We start from the raw sequence: 22,011 nt of genomic DNA, 5'->3' as shown, positions 1-22,011 counted from the left end.
CTGCACATCTGACCTAAAGGCCACAGAGCATCTCATTTTGAGCAGAGCAGGTAATGTGTCACAGTGCATGGAGCATTTGTTCAGTGCAGTAAAAAGCAAAACAAGATGCTTGTGCAGGTCTTCAAATGCAAAACAGAATTACAAATAGTTAACATTTTTATATGGGCCTATACACACACACACACACACACACATACATATATATATATATATATATATATATATATATATATATATATATATATATATATATATATGCAACAAACTACACATCACTCAAAACCTCCTGCTTCCTGTAAACACTATCAAATTGCATGAGTCGAGTCAGCTCAGGGCAATGTGTCAACTTTTACTGCAGAAAAGTGAAAACGAATATCTATTGGATACTGGATGACATCTGCAGTAAATGATCTGCACAAGCAGATGTGGAGGAGGCTGTTATTCCCCTGCAGCTACACACAACCGCTGCTCTGTATAAAGTGAAAGTGCAGTCTGAAAACAAAGTATAATAGTCTTTTTGTGAGGGCAGTGATAAAAAACCATAGCGCTTACGACCTTTAAGGGGATGTGTGTCGATCAGCAGGGTTTTAATTGTTATTCTAAATACGCAGTAGTTGGATGTGTTTGAGAATTGCAGAAATTTATCGGAGGCCCGTTATAGAAATAATTTGTATACTTTATATAAGATGCTTTAAATGCTGTCAGTCGCTCCCTCTGGTGGTGTTTGTTTGATATAAACCTTATTTATTTATATTATTATTTTATTTATTTTTCAATACATAATAAAAGTCATTTAATATACTTTGGGTCTAGGTGATATTCCCTTGGGATCTGACTTTTGAGTTTTATTGTGTGTTGATAGTTCACGGATGTCTCCGTTCTCAGCGCATCCAGAGACGATTTCTATTAGAGACAGAGAGAAGCATTTATCACAAACTAATCTGTAATCATTATCTATAATGTTCTGGAGGACGCCCAGGCCTGCACATTTGTGTTTCCTTGTATGATTAGGGAGGCATACAAAACATGCAGTCCAGGGGGTCCAAAAAATATCTACAGTAGCGATTAAGCTTTTACGAGTTTGGAAACATTTGTTGGTTTTTTAAATGTAGCCATTGGAGTAAATCAAAATCATTCAACAGAATCAGTGCAATTCTGAATGAATAACTGCAAGGAAGAAAGAAAATCAGTCGTAATCAGATGAACTGTTCACAGACCTGTGGCAGATCCATCTGAAGGCAGTAGATGACCTCTGTGTTTTCCGTCGTGCTTTGGTTTTCTACGATTCTCAGAGCTACGAACACAAGTCAACGTGAAAGGATCAGCAATACACGTAACTTATATAATCATGATTTATTATATAAAGCAATATGCATCCTGTGCTGTTTTAACAATATATAGTCTGTATAAATGATAATAATGAAATTAATACTATAGCACATCTTTATAGCGCCTAATTTTGTCCCAGAAAGTCTTGTATTATTTCATGTAAAAGGTAATCCTTGCCTTGTGTTCTTCCTTGTTTGCTTTTGCTGTGATGTAAGTATATGACCCCCAGAGCTGCAGTCATGATCAGTACTATCACTAGGACAAATACCACTGACAGTGACTGCTGCATGGGTTCTGTAATGATCAGCAGAACAATAATAATTATCAGTCAAGACATTGTGGCCATAGGTCTTAACTCATTCAAAAGCTTCTCAGACGTGTTTGGAAAACCTGAAGAATTCATTATTATTAATTAATAATATCACCGCTGACTAACCTGGACATGCGTGACAGAGTTGTGTGATGTTGATGTTTTGTTGAGTGTGGTTTCTGATGGGGTTGTTGATCACACAGCTGTAGATGTTTTTCTCCTGATGTTCCACCTCCAGAGGTAGAGAGAGACTGATGCTGAGATCAGACACACTGATGCTGGACAATAAACTGTTTCCTTTGTACCAGAAGAGAGTCACATGACTCACGTTCAACACCGAACACAGCAGTGAACAGGTTGATGAAGATGAAGATGATGATGATGATGAAGAACAGTTTGAAGTGTCTCTGGTGATGACAGGTATGGGAAGAGGAGCTAGGAATATTGAGAATAAATGTAAACAAAAATGTAACTTAATTTAATTGAGGACAAAATTGAAGATTGTTTGGCACCGCAGCCTGATGGCACCCATTAACTGCAGAGAATCCAAGCTATATAATGACATTTTTTTTTAAATCTCTTCCAATAAAAAAAATAAATCTACATCTTTTCATCATTTAACATCACTTTTATTTCTTGGTATTATTAAACATGTAATATTACTCACCATAGACAGCAACAGAAAAACTCTTGTGACCCCTCCTTTGATGATCTGTAGTTTATAAAGTCCAGAGTGTTGGGTTCTGATGTTTCTGATGGTCAGAGATCCAGTCTGACTGTCCATCTGCAGTCTGTCTCCAAATATATGAGTACTATCCTCTATATGGATGTTCTGTCTGTAGATTTCAGCGATACGAGCGTCTGAATTATTAACATTAAACATCCACAGTATCTGATAGTTACTCTGTACTTCAGAGACACCAGTTTTTAGAGTGACAGAGTCTCCCTCAGTCACCGACTTCTCTTCATCTGCATCACCAAGAACACCTGGAACAGACAAGTATTGTTTTATTCATTTATCCAGTTTTAGAAAAAAATCCTCTGAAAAAGACTTATTGACCAACAAGTTGTTTATTCCATTAAAAGGTATATTTTTTTGTTCCAGATAATAAAACAGGCCTATATAAAGTTATTGTGTAAAAAGATAAAAACTGTAATGAAACATTACTTAATAATAAAATATGTGTATCACTTACCGGGTGAGAACCAAATCCATAGGCAGAGGAAAAAAGATTTATGAATCATATTCAAAGTTCCCTACATATACGATCAATAGCGTACACTCCTCATGATTTAACGCGGGTTTCGAAGAAGTCGAAGAAGATTTTTAAAATAGCTTTATACGTTTAAAATGAACATAGATCATTTTGAGGACTACAGTTAATGGTGCTATCTGTTACAACTGGTACGTTAGCATCGTTTTAACTTTTAAACGCTTTAACTTTTCAAATTGAATACAAAAAGAAAAGCCAGTTGTGCGTGGGCCGATTAAAACTGCAGGGGCTGGTGCCCCATCTCCAATAATAGACACACGTACCACATCTGACCTAAAGACCACAGCGCATCTCGTTTTCAGCAGAGCGGGTAATGTGTCACAGTGCAAGAGATATGCTCGGTGCAATAAAAAAGCAAAACAAGATGCTTGTGCAGGTCCGTTTGGATGCAAAACAGAATTACTACTGCATTTACTTTTATTGACTTATAACATTTTGTTTTCAAATTTTCTGCAACATAACAAAGCCTGAATTTATAATTGGTGTGAAGTGAAGTTCTATAAAAAACACAGCAAACTACATAACACTCAAGACCTCTGGCTTCCTGTAAACACTCTGAAAATGAGTCTTTGTTTAGATTTTGTACAGTACAATGGCAGCTCAGAGCAATGTGTCGTCTTGTGTCAATGTGTCAATGCATGATAACTTTTTGGAGAATATCCACTGAACACAACCTAAAATATTAAAAATACAAATTTGCACCAACGATGGCAGGTGGACTGTTCTGACGATGTCTTTCATACTTTTCTAGACATTGACAGCAAAATTGTTTGGCAGTCAATGGGACAGTCACAAGCCTCATGGTTTTCATCCGAAATATCTTAAGTTGCATTCCAAAGGCGAACGTTTCCAGTCATTACAGCTATAAACAAAAAAGTGTAAATTATTATATAGATGTGTGCAAAAGAATAGATACAGAGTTTAGCAAGACATTTAGTCTGGAGAGCAGGCTGGGTGGCAGTTAAATGGTGGTGTTTGTCACGGTGAAAGGAGGCATTTGTTTATGCATGAAAAGCTGTGTTGTTGGTGGGAGGGTAAGAGAATGAATGAAATGCACGAATATAAGAGGTTGTTGCAGAGCAGGGCCAGGTGGGTAAGGGACGGATGAGGATACCTTAAAGGAATCATTGTGTGACGGAAAAAAAATGAACTAAATGGTCCTTGTTAATCTTTGGAAAAGAACGTCCATTGTCTTCCCTTAAATGAATGGATTTGCCATCCTCATTCATTACTGTGTATGGTCAGTGTAGTCTGGGTCCAGTTTACCACCCTTTCTCTGCCTGCTTCGCACGCCTCCAACTTTGATTTGAGTGGATAATCAACGTCCATTTTTCTTTTTTTAATTTTACATTGAACACAACCAATATGTATGGCTTTGAATATCCCGTCGTGCCTTTTAATTCATTCTGCGACACACTCTTTTGCTGCAATGTCCTCTGTGTTAAACATCAAGAAGGTTGGAGAGTATTTTGTAGTCATTTGGTTTTTTTGGGTTTCTTTTTTTATTATACAGAGGCCAAACATTGTGGCCTCCAAATAATCGGCCCAGTTTTGTGGCTGCTTCTCCACCAGCTTACTCAGTGACCTTTGATTATGTGAAGAGCCATCAATAATGAAACATTCTCCATTTTGTAGCTGATAGCGACAATCACCTTTGGTCTTTAAAATGTTTTCACAGTAGCTATATGCTCTTCAGAAAATAATCTCTTTCAAAAAACCCAAACAGGATGAAGACTGTGACCTCTTTGAGCTTTACAGAAACATTACTTGTTCATCTTTGTGGTTTGTACCTCTAACCTACATGTTCTTTCTCTCAGCAGGAAAAACTAACCCTTTACAAACCCTTTTTACAAACCATAACTGTTTGAGTATATATTTTTTTTATATCATAACTCCCAGATGGCCTGGTAAACATTTAGACTAAACGTAGGCTAAATTATAAATCAGCAAAAGTTTAATTAAAGCTGTACAGGGAATAGCTTCATAGATGGTGTCATTTCATGCCCATACCCACTCTTTCACACCATCTAGACATTTTCTGACACTTTGGGTTCTGGTTGACCACCGTTTCCTGTGCAACAAAGTAACAGAAATCAATTAATTTAGAACAGTTGAGATTAATGTTCTTCGTGCCACTATCAATTAAACCGTGATTTACGCAAACAAAACTGCACACATACCCAGCACATCATAGAAATGCAATATTTTAATTTATTTTTTTATCTTTTGTCGCTTCTCAGTTGACATTTTCTTCTTACTATGCAGTCACGGGCAAGTTCCCACGAGTAAGAACTACTTCAGCGTACCATCACAGGCCGAGAGTTCAGCTCGTCACCCACCTACAGCCTTTCCACAGCATGCACCGCACGCGACCAGCGACCACAGTGCATCTCATTTTGACTCATTTTAAACAAAGCAGGTAGTGTCACGGTGCATAATGAATCATGATGATGCATGAACATTAAAAAAGTGAAACATGAACCATTTTCGGCTCCTGTCTCATATAAATCATAAACAATAAACTAGAACTTTTGTAGCCTATATTTATTGGTATTATTTTAGTAGGATGCTGTGCATATGACCATTAAGTTCTCTAGCTAACAATAACAATACTTTCCAGTTGGATGCCATTTCATTTCAAGTTTGCTGTTTGTATTTATTTATGAAAACGTGCACTAGATCAGAGATTCTTAACAAGATCCATATTTTCCTGCGTTACAGCTACAAACTCAAATGCCTTCTAGAAACCCTAAAAATGGCTGGTGTGTTCTGGTGTGTTTTATTAGAGTTGGAGCTAACTCTGCATGAAAGTAGACCTACAAAGCCAGAGCTGGGAGCGCTAGAGCTAGATTTTAAATGTAGTCTATATCTCCATCTGGTGGATAGCAATACACTAGCAATGGCGCTCGTTTATCGTTTCAAGAATAGAGAATCTAAATAAAGTGTTTTTATATAAACAGTGATGAAATGATACGAGGTAAGGGGTTGTGTTATATTACAAAAAAATGTGTTAATTAATTTAGTCATTTAAAAACAAACAAGCTGCGGGCGTCTCGCGCTGATGACGTCACCGCGCCCTCAGCCACGATCAGGTCTGCAGCGACTCTTCTGAGGAGAGATGGACAGGAGACAGTACTTCGTGTAATTGCACGACCGTAAAACAAATTAATTTATTTTCGTTAGTTTGAGTCATTTCAGTTCTGCAAATTACGATATTGAAGAGTTAGCTAATTATAAATGCCTCATGTTAGGTCTGCTAGGAGGTTTGCTTTATATTCTTAAAGGTGGTTGTCAGTATTGTCAATTCCTGCAAAACAGTGGCATGTCTTTATTGTCTTCATGGCTGTGAACTAGTTATTAGAAACCCAAAACTGCATTTAGATTTGCAGGCATGTAATTTTCTCAGTGGTTATTTAGTGGGCAATTAAAAGGTCTCCTGCAAAAACACAAATAGAGCAAATATCGCAAAGATGGGTGTCATTTGTATTTGTTTTATTAGTCTTAAGATGTTGGAGTTAATCTGTTGAGCAGTTTTATAGTCCAGCTCCTCCTACAACAAGCCACCGGTGAAGTTCTTCTGACAGTTCACTGGTTAAATGTTAAATATTTCCATCAGCCTACAAATGAAGAAGACCAGAATTTATGAAAGAACATGAATGATCCAGAACACTGCAGATCCCCTAAATCTGAAGATACTGAACAAAGAGGTTGGTGTTTATTATTATTTCTTTTTTATTATGGACGATAAAGAACTTTAAATGTGCAATATTGCAGATTTTTTGATGATGAGTAACTACCATATAAGTTTCAAAACGGTTCATCCACAGTAAACTGCACGCAGTCTGCATAAAGTAGCTAAAATGTAGTAAAATGTAACATCAGATCTACTTAGTCACCTCCTTCAGTCATCACCCGAGCTCCATGCATGACATGACTGACAACAACACCACAGAAACATGCTGAAAAGAAGAGACCAGATCGACCGACCTGTAGTTCACTCCGAGATCTGACAGGATTGTTATACATTTCGATTTCAGCAGGCAACTAATTTTGCAGCTATGTTATTAATCCAGCTACAACTAGTCTAGTGACTCACAATAATGCACATACAGTTACAGATTATAGGTATTTTGAGACATATTGAGATTTTGTTACTTATACTGCAAACACAGGTGCTGGTCTTATGTTTAGAATATCATCAAAAAGTAGATTTCACTAATTCCATTCAAAAAGTGAAACTTGCATATTGTATTTATTCATTAAACACAGACTGATACGTTAAAATGTTTATTTCTTTTAGTTTTGATTATTATAACCGACGACTAATGAAAACCCCAAATTCAGTATCTCAGAAAATGTGGATATCGTGAAAAGGTTCAATATTGAAGACACCTTTATTTCTTTTAGTTTTGATTATTATAACCGACGACTAATGAAAACCCCAAATTCAGTATCTCAGAAAATGTGGATATCGTGAAAAGGTTCAATATTGAAGACACCTGGTGCCACACTCTAATCAGATAATTAACTCAAAACACCTGCGGAGGACTTTAAATGGTCTCTCAGTCTAGTTCTAGGAAGACTGCTGACTTGACAGTTGTCCAAAAGACGACCATTGAGACCTGTGTGTAGTGGTTTTTGAATGAATATAATATACAAGTTTCACTTTTTGAATGGAATTAGTGAAATCTGATGATTTTTCTAAATATATGGCCAGCACCTGTGTTTGCAGGATAAGTAACAAAATCTCAAAATGTCTCAAAATGCCTATAATCTGTAATTGTATATGCAAGACACTATGGGCATGAGGATATCAACCTCAAACAAAACTCAGACACTGTGAACAATATTAATATAACCTTTAAGATTACAAAAAGAAAGGTAGAAAGTAATACTTGAGCTGCATACGAACGCAATCATGAAACTCAATTTCAATGCAAGTTATGTTTTTGGTAACAAATTCAATATAAAAAGGAATGTATTGAGAGAATTTTCTTATCTTTCCTTTATATTTCTCTATTTAATTCACTGATTTTAGACCTGTTAAAAATTAAGGATGAGAGTGAGGAACTGAGTGAAGTGGAGGAGAAGCATCATGTCCAAACTGAGGAAAAATCTTTGCAGACTGAAACCAAAAAACCCATGACCTACTCTCTCTGTGAAAACAGTTTCCCATCTGAACAGAGTGTTAAACTTCACGCGAGAGTTCATAGCGTGGAGAAGCCTTTCACGTGTGATCAGTGCGGGAAGAGTTTCACGCAAAACGGAAACCTTAAAACTCACATGAAAACCCACACCGGAGAGAAACCGTACGCGTGTGATCAGTGCGGGAAGAGTTTCACACGTAAAGGTGTCCTCAAAGATCACATGAAAATCCACACCGGACAGAAGCCACACGCGTGCGATCGGTGCGGGAAGAGGTTCACGCTAAAGGGGACGCTTTCAGATCACTTGAAAATCCACAGCGGAGAGAAACCGCACACGTGTGATCAGTGCGGAATAGTTTCACGCTAAAAGGACAGCTTAAGATACACATGAAAATCCACACCGGAGAAAAGCCGCACACCTGTGATCAGTGCGGGATGAGTTTTACACGAAAAGGAAACCTTGAGTATCACAAGAAGGTCCACAGCGGAGAGAAGCCACACACATGTGATCAGTGCGGGAAGAGTTTCATGCAGACAAGCTCTCTTAAATCGCACCTGCGTTACCATTCTGGAGAAAAGCCATTTAGCTGTGCTCAGTGTGGTAAAAACTTTTTTGGGGTACATTCCCTGAAGGACCACATGAAAGTTCATACAAAGGAGAAGCCTTACGTGTGTTCTTTGTGTGGAAAGAGTTTTAGTCACTTGAGTACTTTCAAAATACACCAGAAGAGGCACAGTGGTGTGAAGACTCATATGTGCTTTGACTGCGGGAAAGCTTTTATTACAACCGAAGAACTGAAACAGCACCAGAGAACCCACACCGGAGAAAAACCTTACAAGTGTTCACACTGCGACAAGAGATTCAATCAGCCAGGAAACCTGAAAAAACACGAGAGGATCCACAGTGGAGAGAAACCACACACATGATTAAATTTTTACTGATTGGAGTATAAGTGAATCGTGCAATCTGTGACACGGGTTCTCAGCTTTGGTCGACTTTCTTGCAGAATTTAGGTCCAATCTCGATCCAACTCAGCTTTCTAGCAACCCTGAAGTCCTTAACTATCTTGTTTAGGTGTGTTGGATCAGGGTTGGAGCGAAACTGTGGTTCTTGAGGGCCACTGGTTAAAAAAACAGTACCAATAGAAATTTTACAATTATATCCAGCTCAGCAGAGAAGACTGAGAGAATCGGAGCGTGCCGCAGGAATGGAAAGTGCCTGCTTATGGCTTCGTATTTTAGACCCTACTGAAAATGGCCATGGTTACTGCTTCAAGAATGGACTCTGCAGTCACTCTCAAAGAAGTGACAAGCTCCACATATGAACAATAGTGGGTCACCTTAAAAACCACTGGTTTTAAATGAGAAATGATGATTAACTGAAGGATTGCCTTTCCTCCCAAAAGAACAATATTCATGGTTATATCTTTTTCTCTTTGATAGTATTTTAGTACTCTTGTATTGGTTAACTCTATTATTGCACATTACATGTGACTGAAATGAAATGGCTCTGTCTACATCATTAATTGCGGTGCGCTATTTCCGGATTATATAAATAAAACCCCAAAACAGTTTTAAACATAATCGTTATTCCTGTTTCCTCTTTAAAACGTCTGAAGAAAATTAAAGGAATAGTTTACCTAATTTGAAAATTAAGTCAGCATTTACTGATCCTGGTGTTGTTCTGATACTGAACGTTATTTTATCTTCATCCAGCCACAAAAATAAATAAATAATGTGATGCTCATTTATATAAAATCAAGCAATTAGGTAATTAGTAACCAGCATCAAGCCTTAAAATAAATAAATCACAGACTGATCCAATGTTTTACATAACAAAAAAACGTTTTCTAGGTGTTTAGGTTTATTGGTGTTGTTATGTATTGTCTAAAAATAAAATCCTGACCTTGGCCATTGATCTTTCGTGTTCAACTGTTTTATGCAAGACTGTGTTTTAAACGATCAGTATTGTTAGCTAATATATTCCATTTAGACATGCAAAAGTATTTAAGTATTTTAAGTTTTACGCTTCATATACAAATGCAAAACAACAGTTAATTTTGCAATCGCAGTAAATCATCCATAGAGTGATGCTGGATCTTCACCAGATGTTATCAAAGAAGCGCTTTATATAGAGTATAAGAGACAATATCGAGCGGAACCTGTAGCATTTTATTATGCATCATATATATATTTTTTATTTTTGCATTGAACGACAGATACAAAAATAGACAAAAAAGGGCCAGGGACACAAAATATAATATACAGCAAGAGCAACGAAGCTCCGACGTCACGGATCACGTGAATCAGACAAAGTGAATCGAGCTCCGATGCAGCGCTTTATTATGAAGCTCCGGAGCTTTGTGTCGGATGTGAAATCACTCTACCGCAATATTTTTTAGCCGTTTTGCCGACGGAATTGGACGTTTAGCAGGTAACAACGTGCACATGCAAGGTGAAAACGTGGCTGTTTGTGAATCAAATCAACAACCGTTTTAATGTTTCGTCTGAACAGATCCGCTCTTTCTAGCACGCGAGAAAAAAACATCCTCTCCTGCAACGATTCGTCTTGTTCACATCAGCCTGAAAGTGAAGAATATAGAGTTTGACACCGAGCAGAGAGAGAGAGAGAGCATGAATGAACCGTGCAGGATCAAACAGGAAGAAGAAGAAAGAGGTTGGTCTTTATTCTTTGATTCTCCACCAGTGATGCTGAAGAATATATAAACCTTCAAGCAGTTAAAGCAGATTTAGTAGGGTATACAAATTTAAGTTAAAGGAGCAAATATAGGGCACTTTCCATGACAACACATATCACTTCTTGGGATGAAGATGCCTTTTCTTTAGTTGTTAACAAATGGTCAAATAAAGTTATTATTTATTGTCAAGGAAGTATTTATCAGGAAGTTGTTTTTTATTTTTCTACCATAGTAAAGAGAGTTAATTTATGTGTTCATTTTAGTGCTGGCAAATGATTAATCGTGATTAATGGCATCCAAAATAAACGTATTTGTTTATGTAATATGTGTGTGTACTGTGCATATTTATTTTGTATATATTGATACACACACATACATAACACATTGGAAATATTTACTCTAATATATTCAAGTTTGTACAAATGATATTTTGCATATATTTATATGCATTTTTTTTAAAATATGTAGATGTATCTGTTTGGTCTGGGCGGTTTTTCCGATTTTATTGATTCATTCGAATGTAATGTTTTGCAACAAATTTTTTTAATCGAAGAATTGCAATTTAAATTTTTTTTTTTGTATATACATATTACCGAGTGTCAGAAAATAGACACTTTTTGGCAATATGCCGGTGATAATAGTAAAGAAAAACACCAATATAATCGCTAATATTGCGATTTTTGTGTTGATTCGATTCGAAGCGGGCAGGGGAATAATAAAACATGCTAGACAACAGGAGTTGAACGTCTCTTAACTTGAGAGCCGCTATGTCAAAATGCACTTTTATGAGTCGACAATCGTTCAACCAGATGTTTTTTTTTTTTTGCAAAAACTCTTTTTGGATGCGATTAATCGCGATTAATCGTTCAACGGCACTAGTTCATTTAAATACAATATTAGATTTTCCAATTTTCACTTGCCTAAAAGTCAAACCTTTAATCTTAGATCTGAATGGAGGAACAAAGGAGAGCGAAGACTTTATTGAAGCGGAGGAGAAACATGACGTGAAATCCGCGATAAAGCCCTTGCGCCGCTCCCCGAAGAGAAAGGGCAAAAAGAACTTTACCTGCTCTCAGTGCGGAAAGCGCTTCTCGTACAAACAAAGTCTGAAAATTCACATGAGAGTTCACAGCAGAGAGAGGCCTTTCATATGTGATCAGTGCGGGAAGAGTTTCACACTGAAAGGATCCCTCAGACATCACATGAAGATCCACACCGGAGAAAAGCCGTACAAGTGCGATCAATGCGGCCAGAGTTTCACGCACGCCAGCACTCTTAAATTACACGTGCATTCTCACTCTGGAGAGAGGCCGTATATCTGCGACCAGTGCGGCAAAGCGTTCATCAGGATAGGATCCCTGAGGACTCACTGGAAAGTTCACACGAAGGAGAAGCCCTACGTTTGCTCTCTGTGCGGAAAGGGTTTCAGCCAGACGGGCGCCTTGAACACGCACCAGATACGGCACAGCGGTGTGAAGAACCACATGTGCTTCGACTGCGGGAAATCCTTCATTAGAGATGCCGAACTGAAACAGCACCAGAAAACGCACACCGGAGAAAAACCGTACAAGTGTTCGCACTGCGACAAGAGATTCAGTCAAACGGGACACCGCAAAATACACGAGAGGACCCACACCGGAGAGAAGCCGTATACGTGCGATCAGTGCGGGAAGCGCTTCACGCATCTCAGCACTCTTCGATTACACGTCCTCGCCCACTCTGGAGAAAGACGGTACAGCTGCGATCAGTGCGGCAAAACGTTCGTGAAGACGGTATGCCTGAGGGCCCACCGGAAAGTCCATTTGAAGGAGAAACCTTACAAGTGCTCACTGTGCGAAAGGGGCTTCACTCAGAAGACCGCTTTCAAATCCCACCAGAAAAGACACGGCGGCGTGAAGGACTGCATGTGCATCGAGTGCGGGAAGAGCTTCATCACGAACGCCGAACTGAAGCTGCACCAGAGAACCCACACGGGAGAGAAACCTTACGGGTGTTCACGCTGCGAGAGGAGGTTCAGCTGGCTGGCGTCTCTGAAAATACACGAGAGGAGCCACACGGGAGAGAAGCCGCACCGCTGCTCTTCGTGCGGGAAGAGCTTCAGTAAATTAGATTCTCTACGCAATCATAATAAAAGAAAATGTCCAACGGAATAAGAGCTTTCTGTCCTATGAACCTTTTGTGACCGCTTGCAATGAGTGGCTGGAGAGATAACCTTCATAGTTTTACCACCGAACAAGTGTGCAGATGACCAAAAACAGGCTGTAGCTTATATAAGTGTGTCACTTGTCTGAAATTATATAATAGAAATGTAAAAATTAGGATTTGTTCTCAATCCTTTTGCTTGGTTGCAATATCGTTTTCTTCACTTAATCTTATTACCATATGCCAATGCAAGATGTACCGTTTTTCTACCGTATGATTTTTTTAGTGCTTCTTAAGAAAACTTAAGATTGAGTGTCCTCAACTGTGATATATTTTGGAAACCATAAATAAGAATCAAAATGCTTTTAATATTCTGTCTCTGTATTTCAAAAATGCATAGCTACCTCTTGGAGTGCACTTGATTGTACTAAATACAGGGATAGTATGTTAAAAGCACATTTAAGTTTGTTTAAAATAGCACAGTTGAGTACACTTTTCCTTAGGTTTGTTGTTAAGTACTAAATAATCATTTTTAGTATGTAGAGCAAAAATAGAGCACTTTAATACTGTAGAAGTGCATTTTTGTTCACCTGGGAACTCATGATTCTCCAGGAAATCCCTGTTATGAACAAGACTACTATCTGTGACTGAATAAAAAGACAAAAAACCCACGACCGGTGGTCTATCTGTGTTCTTGGGGCCATCTTGAGTCTTTTTTATTATAATAAAGTAAATTTACAATACGTCGCTAAACGACATAGCCTTTATTTCCACATAGAACAGCTGTTATTACAAACTTTGTGTTGTAAAATCGTTTTAAATGTTCTCTTTCGTTGGATATCAGTTTTATCAATGTTTTGGATTTTGGTTAGATGTTTGGTGTGTGTTACTTTTCCAAAGCACGTTGTGAGCAACTGAAATGTACAGCTCTTGAGACAAACATATACTGACGCTGCATAATCCAATAAATAACGGTAATGCACTATTTTAAAATAAGATCTTGTAAGATGCTGCAGCGCTGCTTCAGTCCATGGCAGGGTCTGAAGTTATCTTTCTTCAGACACCTTTCACATCACGTTATCAGTTTATTCGCTATAGTTTCCACAATGATAAAAAATGTGAGGAGCACATATTTAAATGGTCAAATTCAGCTTGATGCTAAGATCATCTTTATCAGTTTTACTGGTTGTCCACATTTCCCCATGTATTTAATGATGAACAAGAAGATATAAAAATATTCAGAATGTTTTGGGGAAAAGCATAAAATGGTACAATTACTTGCCGAACTATACTTTTTGTGCTGAAAAAATAAAAGCCAGTGTATATTTTACAAAATACCTGATGGAGATTTACTTGTCAACAACTAAATGAATTGGGAAGGGATGTTTTTTTTCTGGTGCGCATTTCTCACCATTCGGGGGCGGTAATGCACCAATTCCTTTTCAATAAATCCCCAAAAGAAGTAGAAGCAGCCTTCCTGAAGAGTCGTTTCTGTTTTGGTTTCGCAGAGTAAGCGCCGTTTGTTCGTGAAGAAGACGAACTTTGGTTTTAAGGTCCACCTGGAAGTTCATACAAAGTTGACGCCAGAAAAGACTCGGTGGTTTGAAGCATCACGTGTGCTTCGTTTGTGGGAAGACTTTTGTTAGAGATGCTGAACTGAAACTTACTCCGGAGAAAAACCTTATCAGTGTTCACACATTGACAAGAGGCTCAGAATATATAAAATAACGGGAGGATCCACACTATATCCATTTCCATTTCCAGCTGAACATTATATAAAAGGTTGTATATACTGTTATATATTATACTAATGTAATAATAATATAATTAAAATCATTGTGCTTTCTTATGTGTAAGTTCTGTGCTTGTACCAGAAGGAGCTAATGTGCAGTTTTTTTTCATTGGGTAGGCTACTCTGCCTTTTTCCAGTCTTTTACGCATCTTTTATGAGCATGGTGTTTTACTGAAGTGCGTAATGCAAATTAAGTTTGATATTGGATAGTGTTTCTCAAATGACACAAATGATGTGATTTATTAATGAGAGGCACATTTATCTACAATAAAAGTCACTGACTGGCAGAAAATATATGCTCACATTACATACACTACATACTTAATGGCATTTCATTTGAAGATTAGATGACGTTTTCATGAACTTATCTCCTTTTAGTTTTTATAACATGTCATTAGCACTTGGTTACATGCTACGTCTGTGTTCTCTTGACATTTCCAGAATTCTGACCCAACAGTTCTCAATGAAAAGCATGTGCTTGTTGCCAAGTATGTGTTGCTGTAGCCTGCATATTCCAGGTGGAAGGGGCCTTTGCCATATGTGGCCAGAGACTCCTTAAGTTAGTTCACAGGTGTTGCCTTTGGAGCCTACGACCCATTTGATACCACATGTTTGTGTAAAAAGTCCCATCAAAAGAAAAAAAAGAAGAGAGAGAGAGAGACAGAATCCAAACAAGTTAAAAAGAAGAAAAGCAGTAGCTGCTGGAGCATAAAAAACCCAATGTGTATGAAGTAAGAAATCCATTTTTCATTTTAGTGTAGCTCGGGGCTTTGTTATTGTTAAACCTTTAAGAGACTAGATTTGCTTTGCTTATTGTTCAGAAAACAGCCTGAGACAATGATTATATTTAGAAAGCCACTCAACTACTTCAAACCGCGTAAAGCTTCACAAACATTTATTTTGCTTGCATTTCATTCAGTGCAATTTTCATAAAATAATGCTGAAACAAATTACACAAAGCCCAAAAACTTTAGGGCAGCTGCATGTGCTCAAGTGATCAAGTCTAGACAAGTTAACTTAGCTGTGTAGGCAGTTCCTGCGCATTTTAAAATGTGTCTAACAGCCTAAGAGAAGTCATTTAAATACTTGGCTTCTTGTGCCTGTCAGTAATGGTTTTTGAAAACTCAACTGAAATTTTATTTGATAAATAACACAATGAAACGGTAGTGTGGAAATAAATGACTAAAAATAATACATTTGTATTTTACCTCAGTGTTTCTCAACTGGTTTCTTTTCAGTGCCTAGATTGATAATAATACTTAAGTGAAAGTAATACGACTAAAATAGGATGAAATGCTGTTATGGATTAATAATACAATAAGCTGCAAACCAATTAACATGAAATCACTTCCTAATGTAAATTTGTTTTCTGTTTTTTTTACTTTTGCATGATTATGGTTACATTAGTTATAATATTTTTCCAAATACTGGGCCCACAAATCCTCCTGTTTCAGTTGAGAGAAACTTACAAATACTGCAAGTTTTGTTCCTTTGGTATTGCAACGCTTGAGTACACTGTGCTTTCTTCAGCTGGTTTCTGTAAAAACAAAACAAGACAAAAAAAAACTTAGAAACAGCGTTGATGCCATAAAACTGAAGAAACTAAACCTTTTTGAGAATAATGAAATATGGGCGGAAAATGAATCTCATTAATTAACATGCTTAGTAAAGTTGAAGATAAGATGATCAGCTCTCAAACTGCTGTTTTGCCCATAGATTTCTAATATTTCGAGAAAAGTGGTAACCATCCCTTCAACTATTGCAGGCTATGTATTTTGCAGAACTTCACAGATTAATCAGATTTAATAAAAGCTCATTTCATAAGGCGAGGAAGTTCTGAAAGGGACGTTTTACTTAACAATGGTATTTTCTAATAAAGAGCTCAAAATTTAAATGAGGTGGCTGATGCATGCATCCAAACATGAAAAGAGAGCACTATCTCACAATCACAGACAGAGCAGTTTGTGATAAAATAAGTATTCATGCTACTAGTCGATCAGCAACATATATGAGCAGCACACACACACATGCGTGAAAGATCATGCAAATATATACACGCGGTGAACAAATACTTCGTGAAGCACAAGTACATAAAGCAGCAACATGTCGACAGCAAGAAACGTTTCCTCTTGATGTCAATTCAAACGGAGTAAAACCAGGAGCATCACTATAAAATAATATCTATATAAATAAAGCTTGACCTACTATAGTATATTTATTTTAAAAAAGAGTGATTTTGTGCTCAAACAGCAGATGTAACATCACTAAAAAGTAACCTACAGGTGATTTTACTACCTCAAAAACACGACAAAACAAAAATTCACCTTTCATGGTTATTCACCGGTAGATCCAACCTGGTCTCATCAAAATATGTACCTCGGTGCACTTTTTGTGCAACTCAGCTTTTGCGTGCCATACTGAACGCTTCACTGCAATTTTTCAGAGCAATGTCAACCGAGTGGCACTAAAAGACAGGTCGGACCCTGGCACGCTTTATTACACAATGCTGTGCTTTTATTACATTGATACAGGTTCGTATTACGACAGTTTAGAATTGAAATATCCGATGCATGTCGCTAAAGGTTAATGCTTTATAATGTTGGAAATATGGCCAAATACAAGCCTAAACCTACCCAATAGTGTTAACAAGTTTAATGCAAAACTGATAAAAACACCCCCATCTGTTGATGCAACCGTGTCATTTCAACTGCATTTTACACAAATTTGAACTGGTTTCTCAAACCGTAATTACACGGGATTTAAACCGGAGCTCCTCACCTACCAAGTATTTCTCTGTGCTCTGTGAAGTCATAACATGATGTTCTTCAGGCGTTTTTGTGAAAAGTATGTTTTAAAAGGTGTTGGAGCTTCACTGCCTCTAGTGTCAATAATATGTACTCATTGGTACATTTTTTCGTGTCTTGCTAAAAATGCACAAACGTACGTTTAAAGCAGGTGGGGTCGAACAGGTTTGTTCACTGTCAACTGACAAACTGGAACCTTTTCGGTCGGTTGCTTCTAAATTCCAAAAGATGTAAAGATTTGCATAACTTTGTTAGTAATTGCCTGATTCCTGATCAAATGCTTTGTGCATGTGAAGCATAATGTGTCTTAAATCAAATCTATAACCAAATTAATTTAGAATTAAGCTTGAAATACAGCAAGTTTTTTTCAAATTAGGAAATAAGCAAGCAGACAGAAATTGAGATTTCTTTTACTTTGAGCATTAATAATTCACAGAGACACAGCGCACACAGCAAAACTGCATCTTACCGTATTATCTAATGGACGTGCAATGAATATTGCTGTAGCATAATGTATGTCTTCGTTTTCTGTTTTAACTATAAAACATTATGCACGAAACAGTGATCATATGATAAACACTTTTCAAAACCAAAGACGAATATATGCTGTTGCAGTAATACTTGCCAGTGTGTGATGTTTGTTTATGGTTCCTGATGTACCACACAGTCCCTGCAACTACACAAACTATGGTCAGCGGCAACAATATACCAACTACCACTGGTATGGAACTGAAAGTTTGATGTTCTGTAATAAACAAGATAAACAGTTCTTAGCATAAAGCAGATCTGGGAGACATTTGTCTAATTGTGTTAAAAATAGTGATAAAAGTTAAAAATCACAACTTTAGAAACTCTTAATACTGGTGATGCTGACCTGTCTTTGCTTATAGAGTTTTAACACCTGCACCATATTTATATCAATACAGGTGAAGAGTTTAATTACAGATGACACACCTGCACATGCCTGACAGACTTCACTGATGTCCAGATGTGTGGTCTGGTTTCTGATGGGGTTGTTGATCACACAGCTGTAGGTGTTTTTATCCTGATATTCCACCTCCAGAGGTAGAGAGAGACTGATGCTGAGATCAGACACACTGATGCTGGACAATAAACTGTTTCCTTTGTACCAGGAGAGAGTCACATGACTCACGTTCACCGCCGAACACAGCAGGAAACATCTGGACACTGATGAACGTTTAGATGATGATGAAGAAGAACAGTTTGAAGAGTTTCTGGTGATGACAGGAGGGGGAAGAGGAGCTGGAACAAGTAAAAGTAATTGTTATATCAGAATTATCAGTAAACAAAAACAAAACTAAAAAATAAACAATCAAAAAACATGATGTTTACTTGCAAGGCTATAAAAGACTGGGAATAAAATTACTGGCACATACTGAGTTCAGACTAGAATTAAACATTAATAAATAATCCTATCATTAGTAACAGTAGTTTCTCACCGAACACAGTAACACTGAAGCTCTTCAATGAGGTTTTTCCACTGATGATGGCAGTCAGTTTATAAAGTCCAGTGTGTTCAGATCTGATGTTGTTGATGGTCAGATTTCCAGTTTGATTGTTTAACTGTAGTTTGTCTCTGAATCTCCCCTCATTACTGACAAAAAATAAGTTCATTTGGTCCCTTTTAAAGATTTCCGCTAATCGAGTGTCTTGAGGTCCAAACGTCCACAGTATCTGATCATCTCTGAGTCCTTTAACATCAGTGTTTAGAGTGACAGAATCTCCCTCAGTCACTGATACTGACACAATCTCATCTGATTTAACATCAAACACACCTGAAACAGATCCAAACGAAACTCTTTATCATAATCAAACAGACTAGCTTACGGATAAAAGAAACATAGTGGGGTTTTTATTTAAATTAATATTTACATTTTATTATTGTACACACGCCACACACACATGCGCGCGCACAAAACCGTATGTACTGTAGCTACTATTTATGTTCGCGGGCTTTTTCAGTGAAGACCACCCGATAAATGCAATCCATCTTACCATTTGTGATAAGAATCCATAGACAAATGAAAGCAGCGTCCGAATGCATATTCCTCAGAAGATGTCCGAACGATTTCCGACAATTAAAGTCTTCATAGCTCCGAGGAAAACATGCGTTCAAACCAGCAGCTGCGAGACAGAAGTATATGCTGATGGTGAGGAAGTGAAGGAGCGTGCCTTTATGACGCTGTGCTTACAAATCAGTCTAATCAAAAGTATAGTTCTATCACAATAATCAAACGTAATCTAAATTCAGAGTTTGCGGGGAACACGTTTAATGGACACATACGAAAAATGTAATGTAATTTTGAAACACACCATATAAGAACTTCCTTCCTTCCTTATGTTAGAGGCTTGGGTTTTAAGAAACTAAATGCACACTTTCTAAAGACTTGTTGACACCTTGGGTTCTGGTTGGCCACTATTTCCTTGTATAGTGATGTATACAAATGCAGTAAAGTGCTAAATCTGGGTTCATCAGATGTAACGGTGAATGTGATGTGCAGTCTACAAATATGAAAACAGAACGTGCCTATTCCATAATGCACAATATTTAAAAATGCAATGTAAACAATTTGCAGCAATAAATATTTCAACAGCATGCTATACTGCTGACACGATTTAACTATATGTTTAATAATAGCATCATTGTTTGTAGACCTAAGCATGTAATGAATCTTTATACATTGTGCATGAAGCATAAAGATACTGATACAACTGACCTAAAAATCTTCACTTACCGTACTTTTATCCAAAGTGACTAACGAGTGATGAACATCATAAGTAACTGGTCATAAAGCAATTCTATATACACGTAAAGTTTAGTGCAAACAATAAGTTGCAATGGAGAAAAGAAAATATGCTTGTCAATAAATAACGATATTTACTAATGTTAAGTCAATTCAAGTGACAAACGTGAGTCTGATAACAGAAGCGGCCCACTGCTCAAATGCACGAACGCCTACCACATACATCCCATAATAGACAAGTTCTCATTTATTCATAAACAAAACCACATCGTTTCAGTGCAGACATAGCCCACTGCCTAACTAAACCAGACCACAGCAGATCTTGCTCTGACTCAGAAGCTCTGTGTGTCACAGTGCATGAAGACCCTCATGTTTATTTCTCCCACGGGTCTTCTGAAAATAAAAAAAACACACACAATGCAAAATCTTTTCATCTACCATGGAAATCACCTGTCCAGTTTTCTATTGGTAAGGAACTTTAGATACAGGAGTGTGGGAACTACTCATAAATGTGGTGACGCAAATCAGCGCTTCAAGGGAATACTCAAATTTCTTCTAAAATATATAGTCCTGAAAAAAAACAAAACGTTTTTTTGACTCTTCTGTTAAAAAGCTGTTATGTAATGCCATAAATTTGATTACAAAATGAAATAATCTCAAGCAAATGAAGCTTGAGCACAGTTAAACGTTAAAAACAATGTTATTGGTTTGGAAAGTACTGTTTTTGAAGGCCGTTTCTTATCCATAGCAACTGTTTACAGTAAATTATAAACCATTATAAACCACTATTTATCTCCAGAATGCTCACATCAGCTTCAGATAATAGCAGTTTATAGTGTGGGCTTATTGCATCGACTGCTTAGTTTTTAGCTTATTTTAGGTGTTTTTTTTACACTGCCCAGAAATACAACCATCTTCAACGCTATGTTTTACCATCATCATGATAATGCAGATCTCAAAGCATCTTTGTCTTTCTTTTACTCTCTTTCCAGTAAAGCATTAGCTATCTGACATCATGCAGCTTTAATTTCACCCCAGTGACTCAGTAATAGTCCTAGATGGTCTAGATGGACAAAGGGCTTGATTACTTCCAGCAGGCTGGATCTCTGAAAATGACAGTTACTGTTCCTCTTTTTAGTTCTCTAAAATACTTTTATGACTTTTAACAACTGGAATAACAAAAAAACACTTTGGACATCACTGCATCACAGAAATTGCTCTTAATATCACATAAGAAATCTTTATATAAAAATCTAGTTAAAACAAACAGGAAAATCTCCCCCACGTTCATGAACGCCATCGCCCTCCCTCTATCATTTTAACATCTCTCGCTACAAACCACATCCTGACCACTCAGTCACGAGACAGAACCCCATTGCGTGACTATAAATATAATACAGAACGAAATACAATACTGCATTAACATTTTATATAAACCTTCATAAATAATTTATATGCAGTCTGGTAAACAAACTCATGCACACGCTGATGGCGTAATGAAAGTGCACGCTCTCTTTATGGTTTACAGAATACACTGCTAATTTTAGATGACAGGCCTTTTGTCCATGATATGCTTAGCCTACTGTGTCCATCAGCAGAATGTGATCAGATGTGACGTGTTGCTGGACATCGCAGTTAGCGTTTTTTCAGGTTAGATTTTCACCTGCAAGTCAAAAACAGCTAAAACATCAGCCTAATGTCACATGCTAGGACTGTTTGTTGTTGTTTTTTGAGGCGCCATGTGTTCTG

The 22,011-nt window shown here is 37.4% G+C and overlaps 2 protein-coding genes and 2 pseudogenes across 4 annotated transcripts; 2 read left to right on the top strand and 2 right to left on the bottom strand.

Moving 5' to 3' along the window:
• Nucleotides 1-391: 391 nt before the first annotated feature.
• Nucleotides 392-3,152, bottom strand: LOC122327426 (annotated as a pseudogene).
• A 2,845-nt stretch (nt 3,153-5,997) lies between these two features.
• Nucleotides 5,998-9,327, top strand: LOC122327401 (annotated as a pseudogene).
• Nucleotides 9,328-10,283: 956 nt separating this feature from the next.
• Nucleotides 10,284-13,572, top strand: LOC122327381 (oocyte zinc finger protein XlCOF6.1-like). Its single transcript, XM_043222709.1, has 3 exons — nt 10,284-10,494; nt 10,576-10,737; nt 11,705-13,572. Exons 2-3 carry the CDS (start codon nt 10,695-10,697, stop codon nt 12,910-12,912), a joined length of 1,251 nt encoding a protein of 416 aa, XP_043078644.1. The 5' UTR covers nt 10,284-10,494; nt 10,576-10,694; the 3' UTR covers nt 12,913-13,572.
• Nucleotides 13,573-16,080: 2,508 nt separating this feature from the next.
• On the bottom strand, nt 16,081-20,411 carry LOC122327431. Of its 3 annotated transcripts, XM_043222794.1 has the most exons (7): nt 20,254-20,411; nt 19,514-19,642; nt 18,958-19,293; nt 18,452-18,760; nt 18,123-18,242; nt 17,967-18,034; nt 16,081-16,230 (listed from the first exon to the last, which is right to left on the bottom strand). In XM_043222794.1, exons 2-7 carry the CDS (start codon nt 19,560-19,562, stop codon nt 16,159-16,161), a joined length of 954 nt encoding a protein of 317 aa, XP_043078729.1. In that variant the 5' UTR covers nt 19,563-19,642; nt 20,254-20,411; the 3' UTR covers nt 16,081-16,158. The 3 variants fall into 3 exon arrangements, with proteins under 3 accessions (XP_043078729.1, XP_043078728.1, XP_043078730.1); XM_043222793.1 differs by lacking the exon at nt 20,254-20,411 and having other exon boundaries at nt 19,514-19,678; XM_043222795.1 differs by lacking the exons at nt 17,967-18,034; nt 20,254-20,411 and having other exon boundaries at nt 19,514-19,677.
• Nucleotides 20,412-22,011: the final 1,600 nt, after the last annotated feature.

The sequence above is a fragment of the Puntigrus tetrazona genome, chromosome 22, assembly GCF_018831695.1.
Source record: "Puntigrus tetrazona isolate hp1 chromosome 22, ASM1883169v1, whole genome shotgun sequence".
NCBI classification, from domain to species: Eukaryota; Metazoa; Chordata; class Actinopteri; order Cypriniformes; family Cyprinidae; genus Puntigrus; species Puntigrus tetrazona.
This window is presented reverse-complemented; position numbering and strand designations above follow the sequence as displayed.

Excerpts from the sequence above, each read along its gene's own strand:
- LOC122327431 (XM_043222794.1), bottom strand. The coding sequence starts at position 19,562 with ATGCATTCGGACGCTGCTTTCATTTGTCTATGGATTCTTATCACAAAT. Across the intron at positions 18,035-18,122 it reads TAAACAAACATCACACACTG|TTAAAACAGAAAACGAAGAC; the intron begins GCAAGTATTACT and ends AATGTTTTATAG. Across the intron at positions 16,231-17,966 it reads CACGTCCATTAGATAATACG|AAACCAGCTGAAGAAAGCAC; the intron begins GTAAGATGCAGT and ends TTGTTTTTACAG.
- LOC122327381 (XM_043222709.1), top strand. The coding sequence starts at position 10,695 with ATGAATGAACCGTGCAGGATCAAACAGGAAGAAGAAGAAAGAG. Across the intron at positions 10,738-11,704 it reads ACAGGAAGAAGAAGAAAGAG|ATCTGAATGGAGGAACAAAG; the intron begins GTTGGTCTTTAT and ends CTTTAATCTTAG.